This window comes from Musa acuminata, chromosome BXJ1-8 (assembly GCF_036884655.1).
Source record: "Musa acuminata AAA Group cultivar baxijiao chromosome BXJ1-8, Cavendish_Baxijiao_AAA, whole genome shotgun sequence".
Classification (NCBI taxonomy): domain Eukaryota; kingdom Viridiplantae; phylum Streptophyta; class Magnoliopsida; order Zingiberales; family Musaceae; genus Musa; species Musa acuminata.
In genome coordinates, this window is record NC_088334.1 from 8,346,438 (window position 1) to 8,371,604 (window position 25,167).

The 25,167-nt window shown below is 44.8% G+C and overlaps 4 protein-coding genes across 6 annotated transcripts; 2 read left to right on the plus strand and 2 right to left on the minus strand.

Annotated features, from left to right (window-relative positions):
• The first annotated feature begins 3,131 nt into the window (after positions 1-3,131).
• Positions 3,132-6,105, plus strand: LOC135587392 (protein NRT1/ PTR FAMILY 6.3-like). The gene is made up of 4 exons (XM_065078743.1): positions 3,132-3,337; positions 3,417-3,634; positions 3,722-4,296; positions 5,011-6,105. The coding sequence occupies exons 1-4, from the start codon at positions 3,217-3,219 to the stop codon at positions 5,882-5,884; spliced, it is 1,788 nt and encodes a 595-aa protein (XP_064934815.1). The 5' UTR covers positions 3,132-3,216; the 3' UTR covers positions 5,885-6,105.
• A 2,307-nt stretch (positions 6,106-8,412) lies between these two features.
• On the plus strand, positions 8,413-11,179 carry LOC103993278 (protein NRT1/ PTR FAMILY 6.3). Its single transcript, XM_009413283.3, has 5 exons — positions 8,413-8,578; positions 8,662-8,839; positions 8,942-8,981; positions 9,057-9,649; positions 10,260-11,179. Exons 1-5 carry the CDS (start codon positions 8,458-8,460, stop codon positions 11,101-11,103), a joined length of 1,776 nt encoding a protein of 591 aa, XP_009411558.2. The 5' UTR covers positions 8,413-8,457; the 3' UTR covers positions 11,104-11,179.
• A 177-nt stretch (positions 11,180-11,356) lies between these two features.
• Positions 11,357-21,944, minus strand: LOC135583016 (adenine phosphoribosyltransferase 4-like). 3 transcript variants are annotated; one of them, XM_065078746.1, is made up of 7 exons: positions 16,235-17,630; positions 15,733-15,843; positions 13,866-13,958; positions 12,883-13,032; positions 12,178-12,236; positions 11,658-11,676; positions 11,357-11,535 (listed from the first exon to the last, which is right to left on the minus strand). In XM_065078746.1, the coding sequence occupies exons 1-7, from the start codon at positions 16,320-16,322 to the stop codon at positions 11,528-11,530; spliced, it is 528 nt and encodes a 175-aa protein (XP_064934818.1). In that variant the 5' UTR covers positions 16,323-17,630; the 3' UTR covers positions 11,357-11,527. The 3 variants fall into 3 exon arrangements, with proteins under 3 accessions (XP_064934818.1, XP_064934817.1, XP_064934820.1); XM_065078745.1 differs by having other exon boundaries at positions 11,357-11,676; positions 16,235-17,619; XM_065078748.1 differs by lacking the exon at positions 13,866-13,958 and having other exon boundaries at positions 11,357-11,676; positions 16,235-21,944.
• Positions 21,945-22,089: 145 nt separating this feature from the next.
• On the minus strand, positions 22,090-23,886 carry LOC135587393 (probable xyloglucan galactosyltransferase GT19). The gene has a single exon (XM_065078744.1). The coding sequence runs from the start codon at positions 23,609-23,611 to the stop codon at positions 22,199-22,201; it is 1,413 nt and encodes a 470-aa protein (XP_064934816.1). The 5' UTR covers positions 23,612-23,886; the 3' UTR covers positions 22,090-22,198.
• Between the last annotated feature and the right edge of the window lie 1,281 nt (positions 23,887-25,167).

A 25,167-nucleotide genomic window follows, 5' to 3' on the forward strand; every position in this document is an offset into this window, starting at 1 on the left:
TCGTAAAGATGGACGGAGTGAAGATTCTCCGTTCACTGTCTTGCTGTTGCTGTCGTTTGTGACCGCCCCACTATGCGGTGACTACTCCCTTCTTTCTTGGTGGTCCAGCTCGCTAATGAGTCATTGCTTCTTCCCATTCTGCAGGCTCCCTCTCCAACTTCGTCTGTAGAAAGAAGGAGATCGACGGACGAACATGTGTTTCTGCCCATGCGCATGCGGCATACAGGAGAACTCCATCTGCGTGTCGAAGTTGCAGGCAACTGCCTGCCGGCATTTTGAGTTGGAGGTGAGCAGCACGACAGCGATCGTTCCTTCCTCGGACTCTCCTTGACGCTCTCTTGTCACTCTCGCTCATGTTTCAAAAGCCGACCACCTTTTGCCGAGTCCAAAAGACGAGGGATAGTGGGTGTGCTGATGAGAACCAAATACGCACATTATAAACAGGTGAAGGAAGGAATTCCATCGAACGCTTGGACGAAGCTCGGACGCCTCGTACATCTTCGTGGACTCGCAACTGTTCAAGATCAAGATAGAGTGACATTGATTGGAATAAATCTAATAAGTCAATCTCGAATAGGTAAATCAGGAATGATAATTTTATATTCCTTATTCCGATCACTAATATATATATATATATATATATATATATATATATATATATATATATATATATATATATATATATATATATATATATATATATATATATATATATATATATATATATATATATAAAATAAATTATCAAGTTTTTCTTTCGATCTTATCCTTTTATTGTCAGAGTTTTTCTCTTTTTTTTATTATTTTCTTATCGAAACTTCATCATTGATTGGCTTGGAGATGATAATTTCATTCTTCACGGAAGCTCAATCTTAAATGTATAATAGAGATAAATCTAAAATAATAATTTTATATTTTTTATATGCTACAATCCTCAATTAATCTATAATTTGAGGATTAATTACTATCATAGATACGTATAATTGAGTAAAATCTCTCTATCAGATCAATATAAATATATATTACCTCAATGAATGAATCGTTAAGTTTTCATGATAATTTTTTTAGATTTCTTGCTTCGAGCAATGAAGGTATCTTCCTGCCTTATTCTTTTCTTGTCATAACTTTCTTAGTTTTCTTCCTCCTCTATCATTTTCTCGTCAAACCTTCATTATTGATCGATTTGGAGATAATGATTTTATTCTTAACGGAAGCATAATCTTACAAGAGCATGATATAAACAAATCTAAAATGATAATATTATATTTTTATATATTGTAATCCTTAATCAATCTACTATTTGAGGATCAATTACAATAATATATACACATAATTGAGGGAAATCTCTCTCTCAAATATTTATAAATATATATTATCTTAATAAATAAATTATCAAGTCTTCACAAATTAGTCAATTTGGACCTAATATGATCGTTAATGTTCCTCGATAGTTAAGGTGAACTTAGATATATGACCTACATGAAAATCGTAGTCAAATGGACTTTTTAACCTATCATGCTAAAGCTAATAATCGAAAATGATGAAAAAAAATAGTAAATAATAATCAACTTAGATTATTAGATCAATCAAAAAAAGTATTTCATTATAATTTCCACGTAACCTATTAGTAGGTCGAGTCTTGCGTTCTCATTGTTGATTGTGTTACCACATATATTACCACGTGTCGACCCACACATATGAAAAGAGAATATTTTCCTCGTCACAACTTATTAATCTTAATATTAGGTACCATTATAATTTTACTTTCAAAATTTCTCATCATATCATAGAAAAGGTTATGATATTGGGATGAGCTTACACACATGCGCATATGATGTAACGTGTCAATTATTTTATATTAGTTACGTGAATATGCTGTGTCTATATGATACAGTATCTCTGATGATTCACTTTAGAAGATGAATTATATGTTGGATGGAATCTTTAGATCAAAAGATAGTATGGGATGGAGATTGGAGTGGGACCTTCGTAGCATTTGCCCTAATGTGCTTCTAACTTTGACGAAGACTTTATGCGTGACAAACTCAATTTTTATTGTGCCTCATGTGAATCTTTTTTTCCCTTCCCTCTCCAATGGTTGCCATCAACTTTTCTAAGTTCATAAGAATGCATCATCAAATTTGGTCACTTGAGACAAAATGTGTTTGGACACGTAAGATTGACGGGTCGCATTGGGAAAGCCGAGAGACCGAGAGAAAAAGTGAATATCTTATAATAGGGTATTTTAATGGAAACAAAATCTCTAATATTGTTTTTTTATCGGATGATGCTTCCCATATTTATTTTTATTTTGGACTAAAATATCTTTATTTTTTTTTATTGAAATGACTTTATCACATATGTTATTCAAAGAATCGATAATTAATAATCAACTTAGAATCATTATGGGATGATTCTAAGATGATTAGTATTATTTTTATTTTTAAAAAAATTATAATAATTATTTATTAAAATTTAAGATTTTTTAAATAACATGTGTGATCAAATCATTTAGGTGAAAGTATAAGTGTATTTTTATTCAAATTGAAAAAACATGATATCATCAACTTAAGTTTCGAAAGGGTTAACTCGGGAAGTCACCATCGATAAGTAAGGATTCGGGAGGAGCCACCATCTATATTAAACGAATTAGACTTTGTGCTGACAAAAATATTAATAATTTATGTAGATAAATTATGACAAAAACATCTGCCACTATGAACTAATTGTCACTAAGGGGTGACAAATTATGGCATATCACTGTTAAATTTAGTCAAAGTATATATTATATTTCTTTCCATTTATATAGTATAAAATGAAACAAAATAGATGTGTATCAACATTCTAAAGTAATACAAAATTTTCATTTTAAAAAAATGACAAAGAAATATAAATTGAAAATTTTATTTTGAATGTTGAGATTGTAATGTTGAGATTCTTGTTATCTTTTAAGCCATATTTTAATGCATTGAGCAAAAATCTTCCATGCTCATTATATACTGAACATGAATTGTATGCTGTTTAGTCCCTTCAAAGATGAAGATGAAGTGAGGGCAATCATGCAGAGAATGATTTGGAGGCAGAAGACCAGAATGCCCTTCAAGTCTCCTATAAAGTGGCTACCTTGGTCCTCCTTCCATTCCCATCCGCCACTTGCAGCCTTACCGCACCTTCTTCCTGTTGCCAGCATTTGGTACAAGCCTTAGAGGTGGGGAAATGGCCAGCTTACCTGAGACTGCCGGAGAGGGGAAGACCCTCCCCGACGCGTGGGACTTCAAGGGCCGCCCCGCCGTCAAGTCCCGAACCGGCGGCTGGTCTTGCGCTGCCACCATATTAGGTCCGGCACCACCCCGTTTCCCTTATTCTTCTTCTTGTTCTGAGACAGTAGAAGGGAAGGCTTAACTGAACTTGTACAGGGGTGGAGCTGTGCGAGAGATTGACGACGCTGGGCATTGCGGTGAACCTGGTGACGTACCTGACCGGTACCATGCACCTCGGCAGCGCCGCATCTGCCAACATCGTCACCAACTTCTTGGGCACCTCCTTCATGCTCTGCCTCCTCGGTGGCTTCATCGCCGACACCTACCTCGGCCGGTACCTCACCATTGCCATCTTCACCGCTGTCCAAGCCTCTGTAAGCATTGCTCAGTATCGCTGTTTCGTTGTACCGCACTCTGTTGAAACCGATTTGTGCTGACTGAAAACTCGGTATGGATCGAAGGGGGTGACCATCTTAACCATATCGACGGCGGCGCCGGGGTTGAGGCCGCCGGCTTGCGACGGCTCCTACTCCGGTGGTTGTGTGCGGGCGAGCGGTCTGCAGCTGGGGGTGCTCTACCTGGGACTCTACCTGACGGCCCTTGGGACGGGCGGGCTCAAGTCCAGCGTCTCTGGGTTCGGCTCCGACCAGTTCGACGAGACCGACGGAGCCGAGAAGAAGCAGATGACCAAGTTCTTCAGCTGGTTCTTCTTCTTCATAAGTCTCGGCTCGCTGATGGCGGTGACGGTGCTGGTCTACATCCAGGACAACCTCGGGCGCCCGTGGGGCTACGGCATCTGCGCCGTGGCCATCGTGTTCGGCCTGGTCGTGTTATTGTCGGGCACCAGAAGGTACCGTTTCAAGAGGCTGGTGGGGAGCCCTCTGACCCAGGTCGCCGTCGTCGTTGCCAGCGCGTGGCGGAAGAGGCGCCTCGCGTTGCCGGCGGACCCGTCCATGCTCTATGACCTCGACTCCAACGTCGGCGGGGCAGAGAACAACAAGAAGAAGCAGAAGTTGCTTCACAGCAAGCAGTTCCGGTAATTCATTTCTCTTCCCATCTCTTTCCGCGTTCTTGCTTGAGCTAAACATCGATCGTATCAATCAGCCAGCTAAAGAATCCATGCAATGCTGAATCATTGATCATTGCCAACTCGTGATGGGGGATATTTATAGCTTGTGCTTTTCCCCAACATCACCAATATAATACCCGTCTGATGCACGAGTGCGTGCATCGGCTGTCAACGTTGCAACTCTTTCCACCCAACGCAGGGTGAAAAGGACTGTGAGTTAGAGGTCAACCGGTGAATCTTCTTGTAGAACAACTACAACCTTCACTGAGTTGGTGTAGAACATGCGAATGATGATGACCAGGATGACTGAGTTGGTAGATCGGTAGGTAGATGATACTTGTCCTGTCTTCTTTATTCTCTCTTTTATCGACTCTGTAGAACAGGGGAAGAGACAAGAGGATTTGAATCATGTTGAAAGATTGAGCTAGGCTGTTCATGCATGCTTTATGATCTTTACTTTCATTATGATAAGAAGTAGAGGAGAAAGTAGTCCGAGACACGGCAATGTTCAAGACATGATGGACTCTATAGAATCACTTCTTTACGTACTTGATTCAAGAAAAGCCTGATGAAATCTTCATGATGCACATTAACCATTGTGATGGCTGCAAATTTCAATTGCTGTTAAGGGGAGTAGAAGGAAATCGATTAAAAGTGGCTCTTCTTTCTCTGCCGTTTCAGTTTCTTGGACCGGGCGGCCATTGTGGAAGACGACGCTGCTACGGAACAGAGCAAGCGGCGGCTGTCCACCTTGACGGACGTGGAGGAGGTGAAGCAAGTGATCCGGATGCTCCCCACCTGGGCCACCACCATCATGTTCTGGACCGTCTACGCCCAGATGACCACCTTCTCCGTGTCACAGGCCACCACCATGGACCGCCACATCGGCCCTTCCTTCGAGATCCCCGCCGGCTCCCTTACCGTCTTCTTCGTCGGTTCCATCCTCCTCACCGTCCCCGTCTACGACCGTCTCGTCGTCCCCGCCGCCCGCCGCGTCACCGGGAACCCACACGGCCTCACTCCCCTGCAGCGCATCGCCGTCGGTCTCGCACTCTCCATCCTCGCCATGTGCGCCGCCGCGCTCACCGAGCGCAAGCGCCTCGCCGCCGCCTGGACTGACCCGACCGACACCGCCGGCGTCGTGCCCCTCAGCGTCTTCTGGCTCATCCCCCAGTTCTTTCTGGTGGGGGCGGGCGAGGCGTTCACCTACATCGGTCAGCTGGACTTCTTCCTGAGGGAGTGCCCCAAGGGCATGAAGAACATGAGCACCGGGCTGTTCCTCAGCACGCTCTCGCTCGGCTTCTTCGTGAGCTCGGCACTGGTCACCATCGTCCACAAGGTGACCGGAGAGAGCGGCAAGGGGGCGTGGCTGCCAGACGACCTCAACAAAGGGAAGCTCTACGACTTCTACTGGCTCCTGGCGGTCCTGAGCACGTTGAACCTGGTAGTATTCGTGGTGGCGGCGGCAAGGGGTTACGTCTACAAGGAGAAAAGGACGGCCGACGACAGCGTCGACGGGGTGGAGCTGGAGGAGGAGGGCTGCTGCCATGCATGAGCTTGCAGATCTCGATCCTTTTTCCTTGTTTCAAGTAGAAGTCACCGTAGGATCACATTACCTCCATAACTACGAGTCGCTTTTGGTGTATCAGAAGTTCCACTGTGCAAAATGGACGTCCTTGCGAGAATGTCACAGTGAATTATATGATGTTTGTTTCACGACGCTATCTATTTCCTTTGTATACAATGTAATGGGCCGAAGGTCATCATCATGTCTAACTATGTTTTCCTCTAGCTTGACACCAAACATCTATGTTTATGTGAATCTTTCACCCTTCTGAAGCACTACAAATACTCTTCTGCCAAGTTAAGCTCATCTACTGTTTTATGTGCATGTATGCATCTCAAAGAACAATACCTTCAATGTCAATGTGACAGTCCTCCTCCCATTCTTCTCCAGGAGGTGTATCATGTTTTGCGTGTAACTTCCTGACGTTCGGAGGACAAAAAGCTTGACTTCCGTGAACCCTCCCCTGTGATCCCTGTGGGCTCACTTGGCATTGGGGATTCTACCACAAAATCTAAAGCTGCACATAGATTGAGCAGCCTGTCACTTGTCGTATCTATTCATGTCTCTGTCGGGAAAATCTTGTCTGTAAAAGCTACGGCCTCTTGCTACTGTTGCTTACACTGTTCTCATCTTCTTTTTCAAGGTTGGAATATGGTGTTTTTAATGCTTTTCTTTCCTGTGATATCCTATTCCTGAGGTGACTGAATCACCTCAGAAATTTTTCTGGGATTTGATGTACTTTCTACATAAGATATGTGACAAGCCACACCACCCAATGAAAGTGTCCCGATTCTTATAGAACATTTACCGGGTTGGATAATCCAAAAGTTACTCTGTTTTCTGATAGAGAACATGTGCAGTCTTTGGTTCATCGTGCTTGTTTCAGTTCTTGTGAACTATGCCTCTCTTTAGATATGACTTTATCCTATTATCTATGAACCTTGTGGTTTATCATGCTATTGTAAGTAGCATGATTTGAATCATTCTGGAGGAACTTACCAAAAGATATATCACAATGAATGCTAAACCGGTGCTTGATTTATCTGCCGAGTGAGAAGATAACTCGTCATCATCCCTGTTGTTCAGTGCTGAACTACATTTGAAGTTATCGGATGTTCTCTACTTACCTGATCGATTGATCACCAGAATTATAGGCTTGGAAGAAGGTTAATTTCCATGGCAAGGGGGAGATTGACATCCAAAGTAGGATTCATGGGCTACTGAAGTGGTTTTGATAGATATTGTTAGGATGAAGATGATGACAATTTATGAGGATTTTTTTTGTCTGTAATTTCATTCAGTGGGATCTTCAATAATGGTGGTTATAGCAATATTATCTTAACAATATAATCTGAGTGCATCATTACATCATTCTGGAGGAGCCACATTGGCTAGCTTTGCCAAAATCTTTTTGACTGTGTGCATTCTGTAACTATTAGGTTGTCTGGTAGGACATGACAGAATGGATATTGGCACTTAGTGACAAGATGGGGATGGCTTGTACTCTTAACGAGTCAATTATTCACCAACTTGTTCATCTATATATATATATATATATATATATATATATATATATATATATATATATATATATATATATATATATAAATACACACAGAGATGAAGCTTCATTGATCGATATGGTGTTAACTTGTGACTATGGTTGTCCTTTCTTTTTCTTCGTTAGGTGGTAATGGAAGAAAGACATGCAAACAAGCTGTGGACTGTATCATCTTGGATTCTTCCTAGCCTCTCTCTCTCTATCATGCTGCCGTTGCTCTCACGAGCATAAGGTCTTGCTTGAGGAAGTGAGAAAACGCGTACGTGCACCCTCTCAAGCTACCATGTCCAATGAATTGGACAGAGAGAGCCATCTATTTCATTTGTAAGACCAGAAGAGGAACGACTTGGGTGTCGTTGGCTAGTCCTTCTCTCTCCTCTCGTCCCTTCACCCACTGTTGGATAGCTTGGGGTGTGCGCCGACGAGCGACATCATGGAGCAAACAGACGAGTCAAGTACATGGAACGACCGCGCGAGTCATGAGCTCTTAACTCTTGTGGTAGACGGAGTTGCATGACACTGCCATGCCTTGGAGTTTATGTCGGCCGCCGTTGTCATCCTTCCCCGTCACCATATATTTCCTTTGTCTTAGAGTGTGGGCTTCAACAGCTAAAAGGATATGCAAACTGTTCTCCGCACTGTTAATCTTAGACTGCCGACTTCCTTAGATTCCGCCGTTTGCATGTTCCACAATATGATCCATAGATCCCATAAGCCATTGTAGCTGTGCATGGAGGAATCCTGAAAGCTTCGAGCAAGTCTTCTTTGGTGCATTGTAGCAGCAGATTGTGATCTTGACTTGGAGTGATCGTAAAGGATGTCATCGTGACACTCCTTATACGCTCAAAGTGTATAGTTTTGCCATGGCATTAATTAATACCTTAATACATTAAGCATGTGCAAAGACCAAACTGCCCTTGTCACCTGCTTATAAGTTATGGTAAACCTCCTCTTCTTCTATCTACACGTCTAAATCTTAAGCTAAGAATTCTAGCAGGACATGGCTGGCTTACCTGAGACTGGCAGAGAGGGAGAAACCCTCTCCGACGCATGGGACTTCAAGGGCCGCCCCGCTGTCAAGTCACAGACCGGCGGCTGGACTTGCGCCTCCATGATCTTAGGTCGGACTACAGTTCTTCTTTTCCGTTGCCTGTCTCTGTTGAACTGGTAGTGACTTCACAGCACTGTGATGCACATGGGAAAGGGGTGGAGCTGTGCGAGAGGCTGACGACACTGGGCATCGCGGTGAACCTGGTGACGTACCTGACCGCCACCATGCACCTCGGCAGTGCCGCCTCCGCCAACGCTGTCACCAACTTCCTGGGAACTTCCTTCATGCTCTGCCTCCTCGGCGGCTTTGTCGCCGACACCTTCCTCGGCCGGTACCCTCGCTTCCCCATCTCCGTTCATCATGAACGGGTCGTGTAAGACTCGGTTTGTCGTCTTCATTCGCTTATTGATACTCTGTTTATCTATGTCTTCAGATACCTCACCATCGCCATCTTCACTGCCGTTCAAGCCTCTGTAAGCACTTTACATTCCCTCTCCGTGGGTTAGCTGCGATGTGTAGATTGCTACTGACTGAGATTTGTACTGAAGGGGGTAACTATCTTGACCATATCGACGGCTGCGCCGGGTCTGAGGCCGCCGGCGTGCGCTGATCCGTTGACCGGCGGTTGCGTGCGGGCGAACGGGACGCAAATGGGCGTGCTGTATCTGGGACTCTACCTGACGGCGCTCGGGACGGGCGGGCTCAAGTCGAGCGTGTCCGGCTTCGGGTCGGACCAGTTCGACGAAGGCGACGGAGCCGAGAAGAAGCAGATGCTGCGGTTCTTCAGCTGGTTCTTCTTCTTCATAAGCATCGGATCGCTGATGGCCGTGACCGTGCTGGTCTACATCCAGGACAACCTCGGCCGACGGTGGGGCTACGGCATCTGCGCCGTGGCAATCGTCCTCGGCCTGGCCGTGTTCTTGTCCGGCACCAGCAGGTACCGGTTTAAGAGGCTGGTGGGGAGCCCGCTAACCCAGATCGCCGCCGTCGTCACCGGCGCGTGGAGGAAGAGGGCCCTCGACTTGCCTGCGGACCCTTCCATGCTCCACGACGTCGACGCCGCCGGAGGAGATTGCACCCCCGGCGAGAAGAGCGGCAAGAAGAAGAAGAAGCAGAAGCTGCCTCACACCAAAGAGTTCCGGTAACGCTTCCACCCTCCTTCCTCCAATGCATATATATGGTGACATGGCACAAGCCAATTGGCTATACTCAAAGAAAATGTGACACATGTAGGTTGCTCATTGGTCCCATCCTTCACTCTTTCATGCAGTATGCACTAATTCTAAACTAAATCACGCTGACATCTTCAACGCATCAAACACTCGATCATTGCTTGTGAAGAACGCATGGCCTTTCATAGTACTGATTGGCTGTCCACCTTTCAATTCGTAATTCTAAACAGGCAAGTTTAGCTAATGTCAAGTGATGGCACTCGGAAAGTGAGAGAAAACCCAACCAATGTAAAAGGTAGAAGACGACAGAAAGCAAGAAAGAAATGCTTCCAAAACCTCTGAACCTAACAACAAGCATGCCTTTCTCCGGTTGAAGCAAGTTGTTTGACTCTCTCTCTCTCTCTCTCGTGGTCGTGCATGGACTGGCGTTGTCTCGTTGAGACGTGCGTTTCCTTGCACAGCCATGAACGAATGACAAGATCAGTTCTGCAAGCCAGTCAGCCTCCAAGTCTTCGTTCATTCTTGCAAGATCATGTTTCCTGTCCCTTTGACTGCTTCTTCCTGTCACTTGATTTCCAGCTTCTTGGACCGGGCGGCCGTCGTGGAAGGAGGCGCCGCTGTGGAGCAAAGCAAGTGGCGGCTCTCCACCTTGACGGACGTGGAGGAGGTGAAGCAAGTGATCCGGATGCTCCCCACCTGGGCCACCACCATCATGTTCTGGACCGTCTACGCCCAGATGACCACCTTCTCTGTGTCGCAGGCCACTACCATGGAGCGCCGCATCGGCTCCTCCTTCGAGATACCCGCTGGCTCCCTCACCGTCTTCTTCGTTGGCTCCATCCTCCTCACCGTCCCTGCATACGACCGCCTCGTCGTCCCCGCCGCCCGCCGCCTCACTGGGAACCCCCACGGCCTCACTCCCCTGCAGCGCATCGCTGTCGGCCTCGCCCTCTCCATCCTCGCCATGTGCGCCGCCGCGCTCACCGAGCGCAAGCGCCTCGCCGCCGCCGTGGTGCCCCTCAGCGTCTTCTGGCTCATCCCCCAGTTCTTCCTGGTGGGGGCGGGCGAGGCGTTCACATACATCGGACAGCTGGACTTCTTCCTGAGGGAGTGCCCCAAGGGGATGAAGACCATGAGCACCGGGCTGTTCCTCAGCACGCTCTCGCTCGGCTTCTTCCTGAGCTCGGCGCTTGTCACCATCGTCCACCGGGTGACAGGGGAGAGCGGCAAGGGAGCGTGGCTGCCGGACGACCTCAACAAAGGGAAACTCTATGACTTCTACTGGCTCCTGGCGGCGCTCAGCGTGGTGAACCTGGTGGTCTTCGTGGTTGCCGCGAGGGGCTACGTCTACAAGGAGAAGAGGACGGCGGACGACGGCACCCACGTGGTGGGGCTGGAGGACGAGGTCTGCTGCCATGCATGAGCAGAATGTGGCATTCTTTGCCTATGTACCATGAAAGAAGCTGTTCCAATAAGTAAATGGCTTTACTGCTCTGTCATGGTGTTCATCCACTCAAATTGAGTCATAGCTTTGAGGATGACCTGGTTAACTATCTAGGGCACATCCAAATTAAACCTAATCAACATTATTAAGTATGTCCTAATTTCATGGTAAAATGAAGAACACAATGTTCATCAATATATCATTTCTAAGAGCACACAGAAAGAGTTGTGGATGACAAGTACTCCAAGGTTTGTATTGATGAAAAATGCATGACAGTTGATCACAATGAGTTTGAGAACAGGGAGATGACAAATGGTTATTCAAATAAAATGCAGTGTCCCAAAGCAAATTTGAGAAAAATGGAGAACATAAGAAGGAAGCCAAGGCATGAACCAATTGAAGTTTACAGATCTGAGAAGAACAGAAGCCAGCTTCAACATGTGATAATGGAGATAAAATCCTCTAATGTACACGAACTGATACGAAGAAGAAGGATCGTCAAAGCGACTCCACCAGTACGTATAATGGCTTACCATTTAATTTTTCTCGACCCTGCACATGAATTCCGAATCACAAAATCAATCCAGTGATAGGTTATAGCCATTAGAATACAATCAACAGCCCTATGCTAGAATATAATTAACAAACCAGATCTAGCAACTTAATTTTTTTGGTGAACGATACTAATTAAATACTATGCCAAACCATGTCACGTCTATCGGTTTAAACTTTTAGATCAACACATAAATGTCATCTGTAGATATTAACCGTGTAGGTCAGCCAGTGATTAATGGACTATTTCCACACAAGAAATATTAGTGACAGATCACATGGGTAAAAGATGTATGTTTCCTGTGCTTATGCTATTTATTATTGATATCGATCATAGATGTTGCTTTGGAATAAACAAATTATCTATAACCTGCTTTCTTCCTTGTTCTGAATCAATAAGCTTTAAGCTTGAAGCAAATTATATAATCATGAACTAGAACATCAACTTAAAGCAAGCATGAAAACAGATCCAGGATCAAGAGAATAAGGCATCTAACGCACCTTGAGTTCTGGAAGTTCAATAACACATGCACATTCAACCACCTCAGCCCCAGCACGCTCTGTGATTGAGATATATCAAAATTAGCAAAAAGAAGAAAAGGGCTAGTGTAGTGCAAAAGAAGAATTTGATTGTAGAAGTTAGACCAGGAAACTGTGATAAGAAGAAAAGCCCCAGCACGCTCTGCAGCATTGGCAACTGTGATAAGATTTATCATATGACAATTTCTAATATATACATAGAACTTCGGCAAATGTATTTGTTTCGACATTTTTTGTCACATGGAGAATCATAGGTTAGAGCATTATCCGACATAGCATTTTAATTTTTCCAAGGTTTTGGCAAGTTGGCGAACTGATCTGAGGGAAGTAAATTCTGTTTAAGAAACTTTCCCTAACCAAGCACAAGGGATGGATATATCATATTATTCATGGCCTCAGCATATCTTGCTTGGAAATAAAAGTCTAAGAAACTATCTGATCTTAAAGATAAGCACCAAGGATCTAGGTCGCATTAACATACATTATGAATGTCCAACCTATCTTTGTGTTAACTATCAAGAAAGCAGCAAAGACAACATCATGTACAACATATTATCCACACCAAGTTTATGCTAGAACATGAACATCTAAAATGTGAAAGTATCAGATATATAATCATAAGTTTATACTAGAACAAACATATCATACACAACATATGACACGCACCAAGTAAATTCATGGCAGCACAAAGAGTACCCCCAGTTGCTATCAGATCATCAACAACCAAAGCATGGTCACCAGGTTGGACTGCTCCGACATGCATTTCAAGACAATCAGTCCCATATTCCAGAACATACTTTTCTGAAATGACTTCACCTACACATTTTATAAGGAAGAACCTGTGTCAGTATATAAAAGACCTTAATCTATTACATGGAGGAAAAGAAACTGAAGATAAATTCAAATCTGCTATCTATAAAGTGGAACCAAGTTAAATTCCAGTAATCCAATATGGGATTACAGGCATACGAAGACCATATTGCATCTCTCTACAAAATTGACTTTGAATAAGGATCGTTTGTATAACATGTACAACAATTATTTAACTAACATAAGTTCTAAATTAGGGTACACAGGTAGTTTTCTTAGCAAAATGTCATATTTATTTTGAATTAATTAAATTTCATTATTTTTTTCATATTAATCTGTATATATTTTTCATCTTTTATATTCTATTTAAATACAATTTAAAAAGTTAGATATTTTATATAATTTTAAGGTAAAAATAATATTATAGTAAAAATGTTATCTTCAGAATTTGATATATTTCTTCTCATATTTATATTATTTTTAATTCTTTTATAATTTTTAACTGTTTTGTTGAGTGACCCTAATCCCATTTATCTGATCTTACCACTTGTGTCAATACCAATAGTACCAATCGCATCTGATTCTATCGATACAAATTTTGTGACTACGCAAACAAGGCCCTACGGCATTTTACCTTTTTGTACACTAGGATGCTTTAGTCACTCATTATTTAGTAATTTTCTATAATCTACATTTTACATGAAGACTACAGAAATAATTAGCTGTTTTTTTTAAGTGTCAAAATAAATAGAACCAAATATGATCAATGTAACTTGCCCATTATACTCAAGAGATCCTCCAACTAGATGAATCTTCATACTCAACAGAAAATGAAGTACCAGGTAACTTTCTTGGCTTCCTCAAGGGAACGAACTTTGCACCAATTGCCAAAGCAATCGGGGGACCGAATATAAAGCCTCTAGCCTCAATCCCTGTCACAAGGAAGGAGACTATCATAAAGATGTTTAAAATTGTGCATGGATTCCAGCATTATATCCAAAGAAGAAGCATCTACATCTGATAGAACATCGGAACATTAAAGCATAAAATGTAGAAGAGGAGAAGCAACAAAACACGAGGTTCACAATAATTATATATCTAGAACACACACCTTCTCAATCTTCTATCCAATTTTAGGCAAGTATTTAAATGAGCAAAAGAATTATGTGATGAACAAGACAACAAAAGGTCAATTACAGAGATACAAGATCACAAACTTAGACAAGAGTGGAGTGGATTCCATAAGAATGAACATTTGGAAGTGCACAAACTCAGACAAAACACAATCTGATATTATATGCTTTTCCAATGGGCTTTGGTCTCCTTCTATCTCTCACACTCACAGTTAACAAGACATAAACCAGCTGATACTTGAACCGTAAAGACTATGCTTTGCTGTTAAAGAAAAGTCAGCGGACCCTCCTGCAAGGCAAGGAGGATAGCATCTGACAATAAACCTCGCGTTAACCACTATGTGAACTCTATTCTTCATTGTTGTGCCTCATGGCATGTAGTGCGATGAATGGTCAAAGTGCTTGATGCTGACGTGGTGCCCTACTGTTGGCTCCATTGTAGATGGAATCTACTAATTAAAATTTTTGTCCTTCATTGGGTAGGGCCATGTCCTCAAGCACCTCGGAATCCTATTCAGTAGAATTAGATTATATCTTCCCACTGATGTGCCATGCTTACTTTTCCAAGTGATGTAGTCATATAGTATAGTAAATTTAGATTAGGTACTCTGTTAGTGTAGCTAAAAGCATATTCATCATTCAATAAAATACAACATCAAAGCATATTTCGGACTTAAAAGGGATCTTCAATTGAGAATTTGCTAGCGAGGATAAGGTTGTGTACATCGAACCTCTCAAAACTCAACATTAACAAATGCATCGGTTGCCTTTCAGGCTTTCACAACGTCAAAGCTGTGATACAACATCTGATCTAACCACTCCACATCCTATTATTTTCATAAATAATTACAAAATGGTAACAATCATTTTTCAAAACTGCATAGTGCACATGCAATATGTAGCCACAACTATGATTCGATTGAAATAACATTGCATAAATAAGAAAATATAAGATCAAGTTTAAACTACTGATAGGAACACACACCAAATAAAAAAATTACAGGATGTTATTTGTGCTTATATAAAGTGCTAAATTAAAACTCTATTTGGGATCAAATGAGTTCCAGAAAAGAAAACTTGTAAATCTGATTTCACCAAGACACAACAAATGCGCTAAGGGAACAAAAAATCTGTTCAACCCTCTGATCACAATCGTACCAACCAAATCCAAACAGTGAAGGTAAAGCACAGACAACAGAGAAACAGAATATAGAGGCCCCATCCAACAGTAGCAATTCTTTCACCAGTTTGCAACAAAACAGGGGACCAATGTCTGCATCAAACAGCCACCTCCACGAACAGAGCTGGAAATGGAGACCAAAAGTGATGGCAGTCAGCTGATCACAAGGTGGTCCATGATAACATGGCCACTGAGACGGCAATGCAGTCACCAAAAAGCATACCCAAAGTTTCTCCATGAAGGAAGGGACCGACATTTTCACAAACAACTAGAGGCAACAAGAACTGGTAGCATCAAGGAAGAAATCCATGGCTAATTCTTAGCAACAAGTAAAGATCTGCATGTATGTTGACATTACGGAGCTAATGAAGACAGTGAGATCAAGAAAGTTACCAGCGACAACGGAGACATCCTTCCCGATGTACCGCTCCACGAACAAGTCCACCGTGTTCTTGAAGGCTTTCGGGTCGAGCAAGAGGGTGGTGATGTCCTGGAACATGATTCCTACCATTTGTTGATGCATGATTTTAAACAAGGTCAAATCTCGGGCATCAAGATCCAATCTTTTTAAGGAAAAGAGCAGAAATAAGTAGAAAGGAATACAAGGCTGAAGAACGGGTTCAAGAAAGCAGAGGCATCGAGACTCCATCTTTATGAGCAAAAGAAGAGCGAGGAGTTTCCATTTTAGGGGGAAAAAGAAGACAATAGAGCGTGGGTTCAGAAAACATTTGAACAGATTCCATGTTTATGAAGAACAAGAAGAACAATCGATAAAGAAAATGGCGTGACAGAAAGAGAGATAGAGAGAGAGAGAGTGAGAGAGAGCAATGAGGACGATCAGGGGGAGGAACGCCATGGCGGAAAACAGAAGCAGTCTTGGGAAGAAAGCAGGTACCTTTCTTGGGAAAGTCGGGGACGACGCGGATGGAAGCCGCTATCCCTCCAATGCGAGGGTCCTTCTCCCCATCCTTCCCACACGCCATTGCTCCCCACCACTGAGCTCTCCTCTTCTCCAGGGCAACCTCAGGTTTAAGAACCAAGAAAGAGAACTTGCAGACCTAAAGGAAGAGTAGACAGCTATGTAGAGAATTATGTACAGAGAGAGAGAAGCAGAAGTGGTGATGGATGCGTATGGGAAGGAGCGAGGGACAGAGGTTGGTGAAGTGCAGTGACGCGCGGCGCACGAGAAAAGAAGAGTCGCTTAAAAGCAGCAACGAGAGAGAGAGAGAGAGAGTCGGAGGGATTTGATTGGCCTTCCTCCCTCTCTCTCCTCGCTCGATAGGCCGCAACCGAGAGGGTATCACGAGGGAGATCTCCTCCTCCCTCCGTCTTCCTGCTCCCTCTTAGCCGTTTCAACTTTTGAAGCCGAAGGGTACTTCACCCGTTCCGCTGTACTCCCACTGACGCAGCTCCGAAGCGGTCCACTGCACTGCACGCCTCATGTGTGGCCATGGCTAGCGCTGTAGAAGATGCTCTCCTCCATCGCCTCTCTCTCTCCCCCCTGTCCAATCGCAGCTTATCGAGGTAGGCCCAATCAACATGCATCATTGTCGGATCACCTAATCACAACTTCGATCAGGTTGCGCGGGAGTCTTTCTTTAGTCTCGAACAGCATCTCCACATTGCTACCCAATGCTTGTTGCTGTCCAATCTTCCATGATCACCTTCAACTATGTCTAGCCATTGTCCTCTCTCTCTCTCTCTCTCTCTCTCTCTCTCTCTCTCTCTGTGTACAGAACAAAGATCATTGATGAGCAGGAACAACGCCGAATCGTTTCGACCAGGGCGGATTCTGGGGGACGCCCCACCCTGCGACCCAATCATCCGTCCATGGCCGTGCCCTCATCAGTCGCCCGGGCCACTTGCCAAGCACCAGCACGACAACTTGCAGGAGCAGAGCAAGCGGGCGAAGGCCACCATTGAATTCTCTGGATTCGGCTCACCACCGAATCCTCCTCCGGTACTGCCTGTCCTCACCACCGACAAGACATTAGGATAAATGGCGCTGTCAGCTGCATCACCAACCCTGCTCGAAGAACACAGTTCTGCCAGATGATCGGCACAGCCAAATCATTGTCCGCAAACAATGCTCATCACATATGTCACTGCTCAGCTGCCACAGTCGACGTCCAGTTCATGGCATTAGACAACTGTGAAGGTGATGACAGATGCTTGGAAAGCTTCAGCTCTACGATGATCATAGTATAAACTCATCTAGCTTTACACTTCCTCGACCTCCTACGGTTTCATCACCATAGTGCTTATCACAGTTTGGTTCGAACCCACATCGAATCATATTAGAACAGTAACAAAAGTAGCCCGATGACTCGTTGGGACCAAACCATATCAAGAACCAATCCTCTATGATTCGATTATGATTCCTAAAATTCAGAGATCGAAATCGTCAACTTCAAAACCGGGAAATGATTTAGACGACGACAATGCTCTCTCGTGCAATGGACTAAACATTAGAGTTGTTATTTTATATGGGGAATAGAATAAGATATCTCTCGAGACAGATTAAAGATTGAGTTAGGAGAAGCAGCATGATAAGGATAATAATTCATGGATATGGTCAACCCGACAAGCCCTGCACGTACACCGAAGCTTCTTTACAGGTTCGATCAGATGGGGAAGAAAACTAATGCAAACCTTAACCACTCTTGGCATCATCTACATAAAATAATGTTAAACCATTACTCAATGCAAGTATGAAAGAAACGAGGTAAATTACATCGAATCTGAGAGCGGCGGAAGTCATACTCGTGCTAACAAAGTACATCAGATCTGAGAGTCATACTCGTGTCGCTTAGATCTGTACGAGACGATACTGTCATACATTGAGCCATTTGTGATGATGTAAGACGATACCGCATGGTACGGTGCCGTGCAGGTCAGCTCGTGCCATGCAGAAAGCTTGGGTTGACCTCCAAGGATATCATAGATCATTAATGAGCCTTGTACGATTGTTCCTCCGACAAACATGTATAAAAGCCAATCCTCTCTCAACTAACAAGGGGACACACCTCAAACACTTATATACCATCTTGAGCTGACTTAAACTTTGAATGAGTCGATCGAGAATTCCTCTCTTGACGTTGACCTTCCTTGGTAGGAAGGAGCAACAATTGAAGGTTCGCCTCGGGTTGACCGATGAGGTGCTCCCTAACCCGACTTGGTTCTTCCGCCACATCACCGAATCCTCGTGAGGGTAACCTTACACCTTCAGGACGAAACCTAATCATGCTGACTCCTCTGCCACAACGTTAAGTTCCATAACAAAAGACATTTAAAATAATTAAAGAATGAAAGAAAATATTTTTTAATAATTAAAACTCTCTAATCCTCTCAACATACTATTTACTCTTCTATCATCACTCTTTATTATATTAAAAATTTATTTTTTAATCAACTTTTTTTTTTTTTGTTGAATGACACATCAATCAACCAATGATATGAACTTGATATTTAGTCTGATTCGATTATGAAAACTACCTTAGAAAACCCTTTACAAATTAATACAATTTTCTTCTTTTGATGTAGTCCTAATCACTAGTGATGGATATTAGAAATTGTGTTTCGACCCTACGCAATATCGTAGCTAACATGTTAAACAATTGATACTGTCATACAAACGATAGATCATGTGGTTTAATTCAATGTAAAGCGTAGAATTTTATCTATATAACAAAAATCATTGATTGGATTGAATACACAAAATTATTTTGTGTGTTTAGGTCACCAAAGTAATTGACATCCCTCTATGTGGGCATCTTAGATTGAGTGCATTGAATGGGTGGCCTCTTCTATCCTCCTCACACAAGTAGGTTGGTACAAATTTTGTATATGAAGAATCTATCTTGAAGCTACTAATCACTTTTAAGTTCTCATCCTTACAATTTATTTCTCAGTATTATATTAAAAGTAATATTGGTTATAACACTGAACATAATGTTCTTATGTAAGTTTAGTTTTCTTCTTAAAACCATAAATCTTTTAATTATATGCACTCATACTATCAACCAACTGTATCATTCTTTTGCAAAAACATTAATTTTATGTGCATTATTTGTTATGGTAAGTAACTTTTTAGCCGTGACCTCGGGGTCGACGCGGCTGGTTCAAGGCTCCAAATGGCTAGGTTCAAACGTGGTTCCTCCTTGGGATCCTGAGATGGCGGATGCAGTGGGCCTGGCTGGGGAACTCCGCCACGCAGAGAGGGCTCAGCTACGGTCGCCTGCCTGCACACAGGTCGGGTCGGTAGCTCGGCCCGACCCCTCCGACGATCGAGTCAGTGATGTGGAGTGGAGTGTTCAGTGAGAGAGCCCCCCCTCTTCGTTAGGAGTCAGGGGGTATTTATAAGCGGATTTGATGTTACCTGATGTGCCATACTGCCGGAGCAGGGTCGTACCTCTGATGGTGTCTGTCGCTGTCATGGTCGTTGCGTGGAGGGCCGAACCTCCGCAGGGTATGGGGGGGTGTCAGTCAACGCCTCCCCCTGTCTTGGCCGATTATGAGGGTTCCGCCGATGGGGTCGTTTGGGTACGTTCGGTATGGACGCATGTCGTGTCGTTGTTAATGCTCATTCTGGGGCAGTGCGCCGCACAAGACCTTCGTCGTGGGGGGTGTGTTACGTCGAATCCGGGGTGTTATGTCAAATCAGTTTCCTACCCCTATCATTATTAATTAGCTAAAACATATGCATAGTTGTTGTTTTCTAACATCTAGTAATTAAGTATTATATTTCATCTCTTGGTGGTTCCATTCCTTATAAAAACTCTGAACAAAATGATTTAGTAGATAACAGGGACAGGTCATATTTTGGTGGCACTGTAATTTTAGCTATTTCTCATGATATCATGGAATCATAGAAACACTTCAATCAAGCAACACAAACAATCATCATTCTAGTTGAAGAGTATTGGTAGGTTGATAGGGCACATTTTAGTAACTTGCCCTCCGACCACTGAACACAGCCGACAGCATCCAAGTCAACATAATAAACTATGCCACCCAAATACAGTGCCGTCCCGCGAAGATCAAGACGGCATCGACCAAGTACAGTGCTATCCCGCGAAAGTCAGAACAATACCGCCCAAGTACAGCACCATCCCGCGAAGATCGGGACGGCGCCGACCTAGTACAACGCTGCCCCGCAAAAGTCGGAATGACATCGCCCAAGTACAACGTCATCTTGCAAAGATCGAGACAACGTTGACCGAGTACCGAGCCATCTCGTGAAGGTCGGGACGACACCGAGTACAACATCGTCGTCCGACGCCACGGCATGGAGAACACCCCACATAGGCTCCAAAAGTAAGCCAGCCGCCCGATGGGTCGACGATCATGAATATGACACATACGATCGATCACCTAATGGAAGGATAAACACTCATTGCGGGACCGACAACAGGGATCGGTTCTTGGCTTATTTTCCACCTAATTGTAACAAAATATTCGGAAGGGTTGAAGTTGGGAGCCCCCTTCTTGACCCCGACCTGTGTGTAGGGACCGGGGACACAACGGGAGGCGGCCAAAGGGAGATTCCAAACCTAGAAGCTAGAGCCCAACCTTAGCGGACGACGATCCCCGCTACCCGAGCGCCAACGTGGATGATCTTGTGCACCCGGGATTGAACCAAGCTGTGTTGACTCCCTCTGCTACGGTGTAAAGGAACACTATCATAAGCATCAGCTTTCTGTTATTTCTGAAAGAATATTTTTTGTCATGCATAAAAGAAAAAGAATAGAAGATGATAATGAGATAGCTAGCAACATGGCCCCAAGTATGTAAAAGTGAGATAATAATTGAATTAAATTATGAGGGTTCGATAGATAGAATATTATTAACTTGAGTGTGCATTTTAGATCTATGATTCGGACTTATCAAATTATGTGTCAATATCTCATCATGTTAGATGGTGATATGTTACATAAAATATAAGGATCCAAAATGCACCTTAACTTCACATCTTCCTTATAGCATGAGACCCAGAATACATCAATGTACTTTGTTTGATCTTATATGTATATAATTCCTTTCGAATCGAACACCATGCCATACTTAGTACTTAACTCAATCAGGTGATTAATTCATTAAATTAGGGATAGCCAACCCTTTTATAAACCAATTTCAACCTTTTATAAACGTTACAAAGGAAATTGAAGTTGATATCTTTGAAGAGCAACAAAGGATTCATCCAAAACAGTGGATAGTTTTGAGGCACTAAAACAGATTGGGACTGCTCATTCCTTCTTTAAGGCATCGAAAGGGACTGTGTTAAATGGACCTCACCATTCTTAAACGCTGTAAAAGATAATGCCACTTCTTATGGACTTCACAAGTGGCATATATTGACTTAGCTAACGACATGTTATCTTTTAGTTATCCAAATTAACTCCACACTCTTTTATATAACTAACTCTAATGTACGACATGATTGGTAGGTAAAGCTTGACGTGTCAGTAAATTGAGGTTTTTCACCCCAAATGGGTGTCGTTATATTTCATCAATATTACTGTAAATTTCACTAACTCGAAATGAAATTATATTTTTTTAATAAAAAAATAAGTTAAAAATATCATTAAAAATAATTAAAATCACCTTTTTTTTCTCTCTATATAGTAATTTAAAAAAAATAAAAAAATTTCAGTTGGTTAGTGCATTTGAGGTAATGAAAATGTCTTTCAATTTTTTTTAAAAGGAAAAAAAAATAAAAATCACTGTAAAAAATGGTTTTAATCACTCCTATTCAGAAATCACTTTTTTGTTCAAGTAGTTGAAATCCGAATTCAATTCGTTTTGGTCAAAAAACCAAAAATTCCAAAATATAGAAAAGAGACGTATCTGGACCGTTCGATCAGCTATCAGACGGCTGCAGATGCTGCTGATGCTGCTCTTCCTCATCCTCACCGACCAGGACGAGCGGGTTCGTCCCCTGATCCATCGCTTGCACCCGCCTTCGGATGCGCCGCAGGACCCCCTCGATGGCCAGATCGAACGCGTCCTTCCGCGCCCGCAGCGCAGTGGAGCTCCCGTGCCGGCGGTACATGACGGCCGGCGCCAGCTCCAGTACCGCATTCCTCATCCGCCGCACCCGCGCCCGGGGTATCGCTTCCAACACGTCGGCGATCCGCCGACCCCTGAATACCACCTCCTCCTTGGGTATTAGCACGGAGAATTCACTGTACCGGCGGCGTGGGAGGTGCCATCCGAACTGCCTCGCTGCCGACGCCTCCTCGAAGAACACCGGGATGCACCCGGCGAGGATGCCGTCGAAGGTGGACCGGCGCGTCGGAGTGTCGCCCGGCGGATGGAGGCAGAACCGGGCCCGGATCATGGGGCGCATGAAGCGACCGGGATCGTGGGCGCAGGCGCCCCTGGAGCAGTCGACGATGTCGCAGAGGTCGCGGCGGAGCTCACACTCGGCGCGGATGCTCGAGGCGATGTTGGGCCGACCGCTGCTGGAGGCAGCCCCGCCTGCGAAGAGCATGAGTGCGGGGCGACGAGAGCGGCGCGCGCGGGCGAGCCAGGCATTGAAGCGGCCGAGGGTGGCGGGGTGGAAGGAGGTCGGGGGCGGGACGGCGTGCTCCTGAAGAGGCCAGGCACGCGACTCGAGTGTTAGAGCAGAGAGGTTGTAGCACTCGGGGAGGCCGAGGAAGGCGGTGCCCCACACCGTGGTTTGGGCAGGGTCGTTGTCGAAGTCCCAGGCGGCGCCGGCCACGGCGAGGAAGTGGTCATGGCCGGCGCGGCGAGACCAGATCCCCGGGCGGTCGCGGCGGAGCCAATCGGCGAGGTCGCGGCCATGGAGGGCGGAGGAGTTCCATTGGTCGGGGGAATAGAGGAAGGGGAGGGCCGCAATGGCCGCATAGTAGGGGACAAAGACGGCATCGGCGGCGGCAGGGTCAGCGACGAGGCAGGGGTACTCAAGCATGCGGCGGTGGAAAAGGAGCTCCATGAAGAGGGGATCGGTGCGGTACCAGGAGTGGGAGCGGTTGTGGGTGCGAGGCCCCAATCCATGGTTGGCGATGAAGGGGAGGAGGCTCTTCTCCTGCTGCTCCCGGAGCTCGAAGAGGAGGGGGAAGTCGTCGCAAGTAGCGAGAAGGTCGGTGTTGAACCTGCTCGGCAGCTCGCGGATGTAGATCCAGCGGCCCTCGCACTCGGCCGCTGTCGCCGCCGCCCTGAAATCCCCCGAGAGGAGGAAGAGGAAGGCAAAGATGAAGGGAAGAGCCATGGAGGGGCAGGCGATGACGGACTTCTCGAGGGCGTTCATCAATTAGCCAGCGATCGGCATCGCCATAGCCATCGAGGTGATGGTGGATGGAGACTCGCCCTGACGGGGCTGGGGCCGGAAGGAACAGCAACAACGAAGAACAGAAAACAGTAATCGCTAATTAAGGAGGTTTGATCGAAGATTCCGAAGAGCTAAATAACAAACAAAGGTAGTGGAGGAGGCATGGCGTGGGCTGTCACGGCGCGTCGGTGGACTGCAGAACGGGAGACGAGTCTGCGGATGCCGCGTCGAACATAGCGGCCTTTTTGACTAAGAACGACTCGGGTTGGGTTGTCGCTCGTGTGTTGGCATCACTGGACTCTTAAAACACCTTTAAGAGCGGAAGTGCGGAATACGGGCCCACCACGTCGCCATAAGATGATTAATCAGACGTCGGTGGCAAGAATAACGTCATTCACCTTAGCTTCCTACCCACTTGTCCCTGCTTTGCGGGGCCCGTACTTGCCCACAGTGGAAGACAGGTAAACGGAAAGGGTGAAAGTCTGGCCGTTCGATCGATGTTGACGACCTTGTCCATCTTTAATCGGGCGATGTATATTGGATTCGGTCAAAGACACACCCGATTCACATCGATCAGGCCAAGGTTGGTGCGTCACGTGACTCGTGTGCGTGACGGAATGACAACATCGTGAGGCCCAATCCACATATCAGATGGGCTTATACTCACACCGACTGATGCTGTTATGTATCTGACTCGGTACAGGTGGACAATTTGGATGGAGCAGCAGCAGTGCATGAACCGGCAAAATGTGAGGGAGTTTTAGTGGGAACAAAGGCCCTACAGTTATTCCTTTCAGCAGAGAAGACATCAGCAACGCCATAGTTGTGAGTCCAAATCCAGGAGAGAGATGGCTCAGCTGATTCCAGTCTCCTCAGGAAGCTCCCAAAATGAAGTGGATCGTGTTGTTTCAGACTTATGTCTTGGATTCTTGGGAGTTGGAGCTTCTCCTGAGACCGTAGAGGATGATGATGGGGTTCGGGGGACAACGTGCATGGAATATGAATCACCATCTCCATCAACCTTAGTGCAATCTCAAAAGTCATAGAACCCACTCATTACCCACAAGACCCCAAACCCCAAGAGATAACCACAAGGTTTCGAGGGAGAACTGTCCAAGAAAAAGAACTTAAGGGATCAAAGAAGACGAGGAGCAACGAAAGCTACGTGATGGATGCCATGAGTGGCATCTTTAACGCAGTTTTGGCACCTAGGGAAGAGAAGCTTGCTGAAAGCCCTGTGCGGCGAGTGGGGGGGAAGGAAGTGGACACGGTGGATGGACGTGAAGGGAAAAGGACGGATAGCAATCCAACTCCCAGTATCCACACCAAGAACCCTATCTTTTCTGCCACCATGAGATGATCCCCGGGTCTTCTCATGTTCCTCTCTCCTATGCTCTCAGACTATTTACATTGACAGCGCCGACAAGCCTTCTTCACTCGTGAGACTCAGAAACACTGAGCTTTAATTTATCTTTACGTTCTCATTCTATTCAAGTTTTACCTATTATCTCTCGGAAGATAGATGCTGGAAGAAA